Below are 12,684 nucleotides of genomic sequence, written 5' to 3'. Positions count from 1 at the left end.
TTTTCATCAAGAGCCTTCCAATAACTTTCATTAGCAATTAATCGTTTCCGAATATGATCATATGTATACGGAAAGACTCTAAAATCATCCGGAGCACGCACAAAAAACTCACTATAAGGGCATTCAGGATTTTCATGACAAAGACGTTGACAACTACAGTAGTTAGGTGCTGCATAAAAATTATATAATTCTTGTAGTGACATAAGCATGGATATTTTCAACTCATAAAAAAAAAATATTAAAAAATAAAAAAAATAATAATAATAATAAATTAAAAATAATCTAGACTCTAATAATAACTAGAAATAAAAATAAAACCGTTTCCCCGGCAACGGCGCCAAATTTTGACAGGGTAAAGTCGTATCCCCTAATCAAAAATAATTACCTAATTCACTAACTAAAGTAGATAGGGAAGTAGGGTCGATCTCCACAGGGAAACAAGTCTTTTTACTCCTAATTAAATATTATAATCTAAATTATTTAAGTGACCAATATTAAAAGTTGAATATGAAACTAAACTAAAAAGAGTAAGAAAAGGGAGAAAATAATATATAAAAGGATCTAGGGTATAGGTTCACCAATAAATAATATTCTGGGGCAAAATAGGGTAATCAATCATTGACATTGCACAAATAACATGATTAACAGGCTCTCGCAATTTATTAACCAACATAGACCTAACAGGCTCTCGCAATTTACTAGATCTAAGTTCTTATTGAAAATAGCCTTTAATATCAAATTAACATCTGCTCGATTCATCAATTTAATATCGCTATACTTTTACAAGCCGCAATTGTAAAACATTAAAACAATCCAATAAGAAATCATCGTGCAATACCAACAATCAATAATAGTCAATCATCAATACATCAATTAATCAGATTGTAAAGGGCTCTCGCTACTTATTACAATCACACAATTAACTTATCGGTATTAAATCTCATCTCTCGAATCTTGACTTAACCATTTATAAATTAACTTGCCTATTGAAACTAGACCTAAACATTAATTCTCATCTCTCGATTCTTGAATCAATATTGTCAAACTCATGCATAAAAGATAGGCCTAATCTAGTCACAGAGCATTAAATCAATCAATAGGAAATTAATCTAGCATTAATAATCAACAACAATAATTTACCCCTTCATATCATTTATTAGATCCCCATGAACCCTAGAAATTAAACTACTCACACATTATTAAATATAGACTAAGCAAAGCAATAAAATAAATCATGATCAAAGGAATAAAATAAATAACTAAGATTAAGGGAAGAGAAATCGTCACCAAAGTAAATCTGGAATTAATCAAAGAAATAAGAACAAAAGTTTAGAGAGAGATTAAGAGAGAGAAAACTAAGTAGAGAGAGAAAGTCTAGGAGAAAGGATTAAGAGAAGAAGAAGAAGATCCCCAAAAATCGTATTACGGAGGAGTATTTATACTCCGTACAAAAATCCTAAACTGAAACAAATTAAAACGACGTTAATCGTCTCCTAAATAAACACGCGCCCGATCGGGCGAGGCACCGCCCGATCGGGCGCGCCTTTTTATCTTTAATAGCTATCTCGCGCCCGGCCGGGCGCGTCACCGGGCGCTCCTCCCGCCCGGCCGGGCGCGCCTCCGGGCGCCAGCCTTTTTGGCCGGGCGGATCATTTGGGCCAATATTTGGACTTCGATTGGGCTCCAATTCTTCGGGCCAATCTAGGTTTCCTCTTTGGGTCTTGAATACTCGGTCCAAACGCCCCGGTATCACCTCTACCGAGCCCTTAATCACCGGTTCGATGGCTCCAACCGGCCCTGGGCTATAAAATCTGGTCGTGCTTCTCCAGTGCTCGTGATTGCTCCTAAATATCTCGGGAAAATACTCCAAAAGCATAAATCCCTGCAAAAGTCAACCAAATCTACGAAAACACTAGAAAACACCAATTAGTAATAAAAGTGGCTCTAAAGAGCCAAAAACACTACTAACTATGACCAAGGGACGGGGGTAAAATACTATATAAAATGGATACATCACCCCCCAAGCCTTGCCGCCCTCCCCTCCCACGTAAAAACCACCCTAGCCCCGATCTCTCTCCCACCACCCGCGAAACCCTAGCCGCCCCTTCCCCTCCCCTCGCCGCCCACCGATAAACGCGCGCCGCTCAAAACCCCCTCCCCTCGCCGCCCAAAAACCCCTCCCCTATCTCGAAAAACCTCCGAAAGAGGGGTTTCGTGGCTGGGAATGATGAAAACCATATGAATTGTGTGGTGGTTGTGGTGGTGGGATTGATTCCCTTGTTTTAAAAACAAACAACAAAGCAAAAAAAGGGTATTTTCATTCCATTCTTCTCCTTTCCCTTTGTTCATTCCATTCCAATTCCCTCGTGCGAACCAAACGGCCCCTTAGTGTTTATATTTTGATGATTTCTTAACTTTTACGATTTTCAAGTGTAAATTTAATGCTTATATGTAGCACTAAGGGCTATGTATAACATTTTCCATAAAAGTATATTCAAATGCAAAATTTACATAGGGAAACTAAATTTGCACAAATATTGTTACAAGTTGGAGGGAGTTTTGGTAAAAGCTATTATTAATAGTAGTTGGAAAAACCAATGGGACTATTATTTTGAGACTAAAATTTGGCCATAAGAGACTATCAATAAGGGACGGAGAGAGTATGTATATTACAGATAAGATAGCATAGTTTGCAATTAATATGACATGATAAATTAGATTCCACATGCATAATTAAAGTATGTTTCATCTTTATTATAAATCACTACCTTTCAGATAAAGAAAACAATAAATCACTAAAGATAATCAAAAACCAATGGCATTATTTTATTATTATTTTTTTTTTACTAAATGTTCATGCGGCTGTGGTTTAGTAATAATATGATTTTATGGTATTCATATTCATTTTTAATATACTAATTAATAGGATTTTTTGAAACATGTACACTTTTTATTTCTAAATATTCATTTTTTTTTACATGTTCATTTTTTTTTATTAATGAATGTTCATCTTTTTTACGTGCCCATAACTTTTATTAAATGTTAATTTTATAGAGCGTGGTCTAGTTATCGTAGCTAAGACCTATTGGCTTGACGCTTCGCTTGATCAGATTCCTTCGTCTATTGATCCTTTGTACCGACTTGTCGTTTAACGCTTGAATTTGACGCTTTTAAGCCCAAATGCCAACATATTGACCTAAACTATATCTATAGACGTATATGGACCTTTCGGCCCAATTCGTCTTACACTTTGATTTCGTGCTTAGGGTATGACCCAGTAGGTTTAGTCAAGAGCAAGCTGTGATACTAATGATATTAATCTCACTAATCGAAAGTGGCCTCCAACTAGACATTTCGATCACTTGATGACTTTGTAGAATAATTATCCATATAATTAATTTGAACCATCAATCTATTGGAATATTACACTTGTTCAAAGGACACTACTTCCTTAAGATTAACTATATTCTATGCACAAACTAGCTGCACAGCAAGCCTAAATTTGCAATACCGCAACTGATAGATGCTAAGCCTTTGATCTTGAAGGCACATAACACCACTTTCCTGGCTTATCATCTAGAATGGTTCGTAAAAGTTCATTTATAACCAATCTAAAATAACTTAATTATAAATCACTGTTTTTCAGGATTATTGGTGGTACACAAATGAAGATAAAATGGCAAGCATAGTAGCATTAGTATCACTACGTACTAGTAAAGGTTGTGAGGAAGGCGATGTGTGAGGACAACCTCAAGTGGTGTGGCTTTTACATTGGTTAGTCCAAATCGCTCAGTCATGTCGACAGGTTCATCTGATGGAGTCGCGATCTCAAATCCATGGAGTAAACTAGCAAGCATAAATTGCATTACCTGAAGAGCAAAGGATATACCAGGACACATCCTCCTACCACTTCCAAATGGCAAATATTCATAACTTTGGCCTCTAACATCATAATCCTTAAAAGTCGTTAGAAATCTTTCAGGCTCAAAGTCTAGAGGATGTTCCCACACTCGAGGGTCTCTGTGAATTTTGTAAAGATTAACAAAGAGATGAGTACCTGCTGGCACGTGGTAACCGCTCACGGTGCAGTCTGTGATGGCTTCTCTTGGGACTGAAAGCGGCCCTGCAGGGTAAAGTCGCATTGTCTCTTTGAGGACTGCTTGTAAGTAGACTAAATTCTTGAGGTCTGATTCTTCGACTTGTCTTTCTTTACCCACCACATTGTCTAGTTCAGCTTGAGTTTTCCTCAGGACGTCTTTATTGTTGAGTAGCAATGACAGTGCCCATGTTAGTGTTACTGATGTCGAGTCTGAACCCGCTAAAATCAATGTCTAATCAGTCAAACAAAAACAAATTATGTTCTTACTCTGTTTCGCAAACATCAAATTTTGTTAACTAATTAATCATATGAATATGAATGAAAAAGTTGTTACCATGGAAGCAGCTTTAATGATGGTGTCTTGATCATATTTGGAGAGCTTTTCCTGTTGAGTCTCGGAAATTCCAAGCATCACATCTATAAAATCCTTTTCTTTAGCCACATTAGAGATCCTTGTCTTATGATCCTCCAACCACATTTGTGCTACTTGATCAATCTCTTTTGCAACCTTGTTCATTTCTTTTTCGTACCCTCCGATATCAAACCTTCTTAAAAAGGGAAGTGCATCAGCAGGAACAAATGCACCCGCCAATTCGAAGAAATCCCTGAATGCCTGACTACACTCATTGCATTTCTCAGCTTGGTAGAATTCCTTCAACAACTTCCCCGAAACTAGTCTTACCATAATGTTCAAGCTTATGTCGTTTAACCATAGATTCATTTCAACTGACGAACTTCCCTTGATTCTACAATCATCGAAGAGGACTTTTAAGGCTGATCGTATTACAGAGATCCTGACATCTTTGAACATCTCAATCCGATGATTGGATAAGATCTCGATGGTGGTGATCTTACGCATCTCACGCCAGTACTGGCCATATGGGCTCATACCCCATATAGCCGATTTGTAACTCATGAGTTCAACAAAGATCTTCTGAGGCCGGCTTAAGAATACTTTGTCATTTTTACCTAAGCACTCTTTAGCCATCTCTGCTGAACTCACAACCAAGGCTCGTGTGAAACCGAGCTTGATCATAAAGATTGGACCATATTTGTCAGCTAACTTTCCCAAGGTTACATGAGGGAGTTTTCCTAAAAGTAGTAAATGGCCAATAATAGGCCATGAACCTGATGGTTCAGGTGGATCAAATTTGGTTTTATTATGCTTCTTTTTCCATCTTACTAGGCAGTACAGGACTAGTATGAACGCAAGCACGCCTGTGGCGGCTTCAACCGAGAACTTGATGGGGTTGTGAAACTCCATTCAGAGCTTATTTCTATTCGGTTTAGTTGTCTGAAACTCTGAATTTAGATGTTGGTTGTAAATAGTTTTTTGTTACTGTTTTCAGTCTTAAACAATAATGTGCAATTCCGACCACAGAGTAAGAAATATCATATATACTTTGAAGATTTTTCCTAGCTTATCTGTAATTTGCTGTTCTTTATAATTATTTGATTTAATTGTTAGTGGGGTTATATGTTGGTGATATAGTATAGTTTTCTGGAAAACATGACATGATTTGATATGAATTTGAGATTAATAACGTTTGCCTTGCATTGCTGTCATGGTAAATGTTTGTTGGCAAGTGAGCATACCTTTGTTTGAAAATTCTGATCATTTTTTGTATTCTCTTGTATTTGTTTAATTCTGTTTCAATGAATTTCTACCCACTTAGCATCTTTCATAAGCCACTTCGTATTAAGTAACTTTATACTTCCCTTCATTCACTTTTAGTTGCAGCAGTTTGACAAAAAAAAAAAACTTTCACAACTTTTGTCAAATTTTTGCGAGTAAAAGTGAACAAGTTATAAAATGGTTTGCTGGCCGACATTTTGTCTTTCATGCCCCCTTATTCAAATGTAACATTTTAGTCAAACAGTGTTGTCTTTAAAAATTTCTAATAATTTTCTAAAAATTAAGCCATTCTATATAGGATTGATGTGTAGGGAAGATGATTTCGAACGCTCTCAAAAGTTTTATCTTCTATTTTTAACATTAGAAGAAATTAAAAAAGGAAAAAGATATATGCAGCCCTTAGGGCTGCATATAAGAAGTTAAAAGTGAAAAGAATTAACAATAAATAAACATTTATTACACCGATTTACTCGTGAATTGTCGATAAATTACCAACTTAATACTTAAAAAGGAAGGATATTAAATGCTTATATGCAGCCCTTAGGGCTGCATATAGCATTACCCATTAAAAAAATCTACAATTAAAGAATAATTCAAACTGGTTCATACAAGTATGACAATCTTAAAAGATCAGATCAAACATATAAAATATAGTGAAAGAATATTAGTAGTTTTAGTACACACTAATTATAGGACATACATAACTTCAGTACTTCACACAAATAAAGATTATTTATAAAGGTGTTCAGGTTGGCGATGCTTGAGGATGACTTCAAGTGGTGTAACTTTGAGGTTGGTTATTCCGAAACCCTCAGTCATGTCAACAAGTTCATCTAAGTGAATCGAGATGTCAAATCCATGGAGTAAGTTAGCTAGTGTAAACTGCATGACCATAAGGGCGAAAGATATACCAGGACAGATCCTCCTTCCACTTCCAAACGGCATAAATTCAAAATTTTGGCCTCGAACATCATAGTCTTTGTGAGTTGTGAGAAACCTTTCAGGGTGAAAATCTAAAGGGTTTTCCCAAACCTGTGGATCTCTGTGTATTTTGTAAAGATTAACAAAGAGTTGTGTGCCAACTGGGACGTTGTAACCGCTGACAGTGCAGTCTGTGATGGCTACTCGAGGAACTGAAAGTGGCACAGCAGGATATAGTCTCATAGCCTCCTTAAGAACTGCTTGCAAGTAGACTAAATTCTTGAGGTCTGATTCTTCCACCTGCCTTTCGTTGCCCACCACGTTGTCGAGTTCTGCTTGAGTCTTCTTCAGGACATCTTTATTGTTGAGTAGCAGTGACAGTGCCCATGTTAAGGTTACTGATGTAGTGTCTGCTGCCGCTAAAATCATTGCCTACCAAGTAGAAGAACATAACATTTTTATCTAATTATTGGTTATTATATCAGACATTAGAAATTAAATATTAAGTCCTTTCCTAGCTTGGTTAGTAGAATATGATTTAGCACAAATAATGTTACATATATACTTCATATTATAATAATTAGAGGGTGGAAACTTATCAATTAGAAATAAGTAAAACATGAGTATTATATTTATTTCATTTCTACTAATCAACAAAAATGTCATCTCTAAACAATAAACAAGTATGAAGAAATTCTTTTCCTCTGTAAAAAATTCTTTTCCTCTGTACGTTTGCCTTGCATTGCTGTCATGGTACATGTTTGTTGGCAAGTGAGCATACCTTTGTTTGAAAATTCTAATCATTTTTGCATTGTCTTGTAACTTGTATCGTTGCGTTTCCATCTTACTAAACAGTAAAGGACTTGTATGAACGCAAGCACGCCTGTGGCGGCTTCAACCGAGAGCTTGATGGGTTGTGACACTCCATTCATAGCTTTTTTCTCTTTGGTTTAGTTGTCTGAAACTTTGAATTTATATTTTGGTTTTAAATAGTTTTTACTGTTTTCAGTCTTAAACAAAAATGTGAAATTCCAACTAGAGTAAGAAAAATCATACTTGGTGGCTGATTTGTTTTCTTTAGCTCGTGATTTTCTGTAGTTTTTCTGGAAAACATGACATGATTTGATAAGCTTTTGGAATTAACTTTTAACTTGTATTGCTGTCATTGTAAATGCTCCCAAGTGAATTCTAATCACTTTTTGTTTTGATTCAATGAATTTGTACCTCACTTGGCTTCTGCATAGGCCAATTTTTATTAGGTAAACTTTATATTTCCTCGGTTCACTTTTAGTTGATTGCAATAGTTTGGCCGAAAAGGTTTTTATAATTTTATTCACGTTTTTTGCAAGTAAAAGTGAATAGCTAGAGGAAGTCATTTAATGGTTCACCCTGCCGACATTTTGTCTTCTATGCCATTGGTCTAATACGTAACTCAGATTATTCCCGTTAAAATATATGGACCAAATGGAATTTTTTTTTTTCTATTTTACATATGATTAATGTAAAGGGGCGATGATTTTGAATGCTCTTAAAAGTTTATGTTCTATTCTTAAACATTAGAAGAAAAAAAAAATCTACAATTAAAGAACATTTCAATATAGTTTATTCAAGGATGGCAATCTTAAAAGAGCAAACATAAAAAAATAATTTATCAATAAAAATTACTATAACGAATTGATACAGAGTATATATGTCATGGATATTAATTTAGGTGATTTTGTTAATTTTAGCCAAGGTCAATGAATTGAAGACGTACTTTATTTTATATACTACGTATTAACAATTCAATTAAAACACAATCCTATATGTAATTACATGAAATCAGATGACTAACTAATTTATAAGAAACAATATGTAGCACATATACTCTGTACTAAATTCATATTGCACTTCTAAATTTGTCCTTTAACCGATGAACTCTTGGCAGAAAAACGAACACGAAATCCATCAGGAAACTGTAAGCCTGGAGTCCGAAGTATGATCCCTCCTTTTATTTGCTGCCACCTGAAATTATAAACGTGTTATGGACCTTAAAACTTATAAATTATTCAATCAATCACAGCCTTAATCCCATAAGTGAAGTCGGCTACCTTAAAACTTATAAAGACGAGTTATATATATATATATATATATATATATATATATATATATATATATATATATATATATATATATATATATATATATATATACACGAGTATAAGTTTGCCTTTACCTACAATTGGTAACTAAGTAGTGTAGAAACACGGCCATTTGCACCTTGCTAAAATCTGCGCCGATACAAAATCTCATACCGCCTCCAAAAGCCATGAAATGTTTAGATGCTCCATTTATTTCTCCTCCCTTTATGCCAATATAGTTCGTGCTTTATTAATATTGTTATTAGCTTTCTAATAAATGACAGTAAGAATTTGATACATGTATGGTACGTACCTCCCATCTCCATGGATTGAAATCGAGGGGATTTTCGTAAATATCAGGATTTAAGTGTACCGCTGGGGGACAAACCATCACAGCCCAACCCGCCGGAATTGTATAGCCTAAATTATGTAACAGGGTATTTCGATTAGCCTGTATTAGTACATTTATCTAATTACTAATGAAGGTTGGTTGATTTGAACATGTGACTTATTATTTCTAGTGTTTTTGGGCGAATTTACATATTAGGCATGCAAATCAATTACTGACTTATAATCAATGTCACAAAATTTAATTGAACAAGTACAAAACATTTCAGAAACATACCCTTGAAGCTCACATCTTTTAGAGCTTTTCTGAAAATTCCCGGAACTATGTTTCCATGCCTTACTGTTTCATTGATGAACTGCAAATAAAACATAAAATTCAGCCAATCTAATATAAAGTATGTTTTATTAGGCTTTCATGGAAATTAAAGCATGTTTCAAATAAAATTAAGAGGCCTTAACAAACCTTAAAAGTAAAAGTCATTGACTTGTACTCCTTCCATGAGAGTTGAGAATCTGAATTTCGACGACTCTTCAGAATTGATTCATGTTCTTCCTGTTAATTTCATTTGATGACATGTGAATTTAGTTTTTACTTCTAAATATTAATTAAATTAGATTAGAGTGAAAAAATAGAATAATAAGATTACCGTTAATGTTTGCAGCACTAAAGGGTTGTCTGTAAGATATTTCATAGCTAATGTGAGAGCATGAGATGTCGTTTCGTAGCTTGCAAAGAGGAGAACAAACATAAGATCTAAAGCGATCCCCTCGGTTAGTGAGGTTCCTTCCTTAGATAATTCCTCTAGGACAAAATCAAAGAAGTCTTTATTCTGTTTTCTTGGGTTCATCCTTCTTTCTTGAAGTAATCGTTTCAACATTTTCATTGCTTTTTTTCTTCCCTATAATATAAACATGTATGTTTATTTTACAGTTTGTAAGTATTAATTATTTGTTTAGTTGGATTGAAAGAAATTTTGTGAAATGTAAAATTACTTGTAAGCACTTGTGGTATGCTGTGCCAGGAATGTTTATAGGAAAAGATACTAATCCCTGCATAAAATCGACAAAGTTCTCCCTTAAATCCTCTGAAGAGCTTTCGGGATCATGACTGATTAGCTTCTCCGCTGTCAGATTAAATATCATCTGCATACATAATACAAAGCACAAACTTAAACTGATAAAGAATATCTATAGAATATTCTTCTCCTAAGTTTAGGATATATTTGGTTCAGTATTCACGTGTCAGTGTTGACACTTGGAAGTGAGGAGCGAGGAATGTTAAGAGATCCTTACCCCCCAAGTCCTGTAGTTGGGATGATTTAACCTTGTGACCTCAAGGTTACAAGGAGAATCCCGAACCAACTACACTAAGCTTGCTTGGATATGATATGACAATTAATTAATTACCCTCGCAGTTGCATCTTTGAGTTCAACAGAGTCCATTCTACACCACTGATGTATATGTTTAAGGACTGCAACTTCGACTTCAGATATCATATTCTTTAGGCTTTCTGTACCAAACAGACTCAACACCATGTTTTTCAGATATTTGTACATAAATCCATCCAAAGAACCAATATTTTGGCGTCCGAAAATTTCATTAAATGTGTCTGGATACCAACTTTGGAAAGATCGACCCTCTTGCTGGAATATAATGTAGTTCAGCTCTTGATCTGCAGACACTATAAGTGGGTTACCCACTATACTGGTTTTGAATATAGGTCCGTACCTGAATATGACATAGTTTAGTAATAAAATACGGAGGGAGTATGCCATTTAGCAAAGGGTGCAATATTACTAGAACGGAGAAAGTATAATTAAGTTTAGTGTTTGCGTTGACATATGTACCTGATCATCCGTTGTTTGACAAAAGGAGGTATGTCATAGGAAGAATCAGGGCTAAAAAATTGAAAACTTTCACCAATAAGAGGCCATCCCATCGAACCGGGTGGTAGATTGGGTTTGTGTTTAGGGTTCCACCATTTGTATAGCAGCAGATTTGTGATGCTAATGACGATTACTGTCAACAGGCCAAGTGCAAACAGAGACATCAAGGAAGATTATTTCTTTGTTGTTTGACTGTGAAACTTGAGAGCTTTAGATTTTTGGTGCTTATTTATTCAAAATTTTATTTTTATTGAGAGAGTGCAAACTAATAAAGAGTTCAATTCACCAAACATACAAGCCTTATATATAAAGGATGCAAAGGCTTGTTGATAATGTTTGTTGTTTTTTCTAGTGATTATCGGAGAAAAAATGGAGTAATTTGAGGAAACATGAAATTTGTTCATTCATTGAGAGGTTGAGTTTAGAAGAGCAACTCCAAATAAAGGTACGAAACTACTGACAAGGACCTAATTAAATTATGAAAAAATTGTAACTTCAAGGTTGTAGGCTTGTAGCCTAAACAGGCTACATACTTATAATTTGATTAAAGAACAAGCTTCACTTATAGTGTGACATTTGTAACACATAGTTTACATTACTCTGTATTAATAAAAAATACAAGCTACAATACCTTATAAGTTATAGCTTACCGTTTGAGATGTTTAAGTAATTTTTTTTTTGTTAAGTAATTAAGTTTTTGATAAGGAGGGTTGATTTCATTAAATAATAATAGTCCATTTTGCATTTACAATCATTTTTTTAAGAGATCTATATTCTAAATACAAGTATTTAACACCTCTAAGCTAATGACATCGCTTCTGAACTGCTCGTGAATATTATAGATATCTTTGCATCATTCTTAACGGAGCTTCATTGATGTATAGTCGCAAAAGTGATAAAATTTGATTGGTAATCAAGATCGGCAAATTTGCAAAACGAATCTTCTAAATCTGTACCCCTAAACCAATAGACCCACAATTCCACAAATTCGCAAGACGAATCTTTCAAATTTGTATCCTTGCACACACGAACAACAAACAAACTAACTAAACCCTACATAGAGGGTCTGATTATAATCACAATACTGTTGGTGATTTTTATTGACTAAAAATATAAAATTAAAGAAGAATTTGGGGCTTACCATTGATTAAGGTAATTAAGTCAATAAAAAGAATTCCCTCAAAAAAGTCGATAAATGAAGAATTAGAAATTTTTTTTATATTTTTTAATCAATTAGAAAAATTGATAAGCTCATATTGTCCTTATATTACTGTTTTTCCAAACTAGATCATTTGATAGTTGTGAATTGAGACATATACGCTAAAAGCCTAAAAGAGTATATAGTTAGTTGTAGGCTTGTAGTATAACTCCAAGTAAATTGTTACCCCATAATTTTCTCATTCATTGGTTTCTTGCTTTTCTTTGTTTAGAGTAAGGCAAACGAAACTTACAAACAATTCCAACACAAAATAAACATGATACTTGGAACTTAATTAGTTCGTTCAACTTTTCAAAGTTGTTTTTACTAATTAATTTATTTTTTTTATGAGATAATTAAGTTGTTAATCTTAGAATGGTTCTTCTTATTTATCCTTATGTCATTATAAACTTCATTTAAGGAGCAAACTAAGTACACTACTCATGTTCTTCATCCAATTTTAAAACCTAATCAA

General features: G+C 34.3%; 2 protein-coding genes across 2 annotated transcripts; both read right to left on the bottom strand.

The window, feature by feature from the left end:
* Positions 1 to 3,710: 3,710 nt before the first annotated feature.
* LOC145635125 (cytochrome P450 CYP82D47-like) lies at positions 3,711 to 5,363 on the bottom strand. The gene is made up of 2 exons (XM_081686410.1): positions 4,434 to 5,363; positions 3,711 to 4,331 (listed from the first exon to the last, which is right to left on the bottom strand). Exons 1-2 carry the CDS (start codon positions 5,361 to 5,363, stop codon positions 3,711 to 3,713), a joined length of 1,551 nt encoding a protein of 516 aa, XP_081542536.1.
* A 1,101-nt stretch (positions 5,364 to 6,464) lies between these two features.
* Positions 6,465 to 11,175, bottom strand: LOC145637148 (cytochrome P450 87A3-like). The gene is made up of 10 exons (XM_081688644.1): positions 10,973 to 11,175; positions 10,532 to 10,853; positions 10,118 to 10,267; positions 9,772 to 10,023; positions 9,588 to 9,677; positions 9,402 to 9,480; positions 9,090 to 9,196; positions 8,872 to 8,999; positions 8,567 to 8,660; positions 6,465 to 7,088 (listed from the first exon to the last, which is right to left on the bottom strand). The coding sequence occupies exons 1-10, from the start codon at positions 11,173 to 11,175 to the stop codon at positions 6,465 to 6,467; spliced, it is 2,049 nt and encodes a 682-aa protein (XP_081544770.1).
* Positions 11,176 to 12,684: the final 1,509 nt, after the last annotated feature.

This window comes from Chenopodium album, chromosome 6 (genome assembly GCF_948465745.1).
Source record: "Chenopodium album chromosome 6, dcCheAlbu1.1, whole genome shotgun sequence".
NCBI classification, from domain to species: Eukaryota; Viridiplantae; Streptophyta; class Magnoliopsida; order Caryophyllales; family Amaranthaceae; genus Chenopodium; species Chenopodium album.
This window is presented reverse-complemented; position numbering and strand designations above follow the sequence as displayed.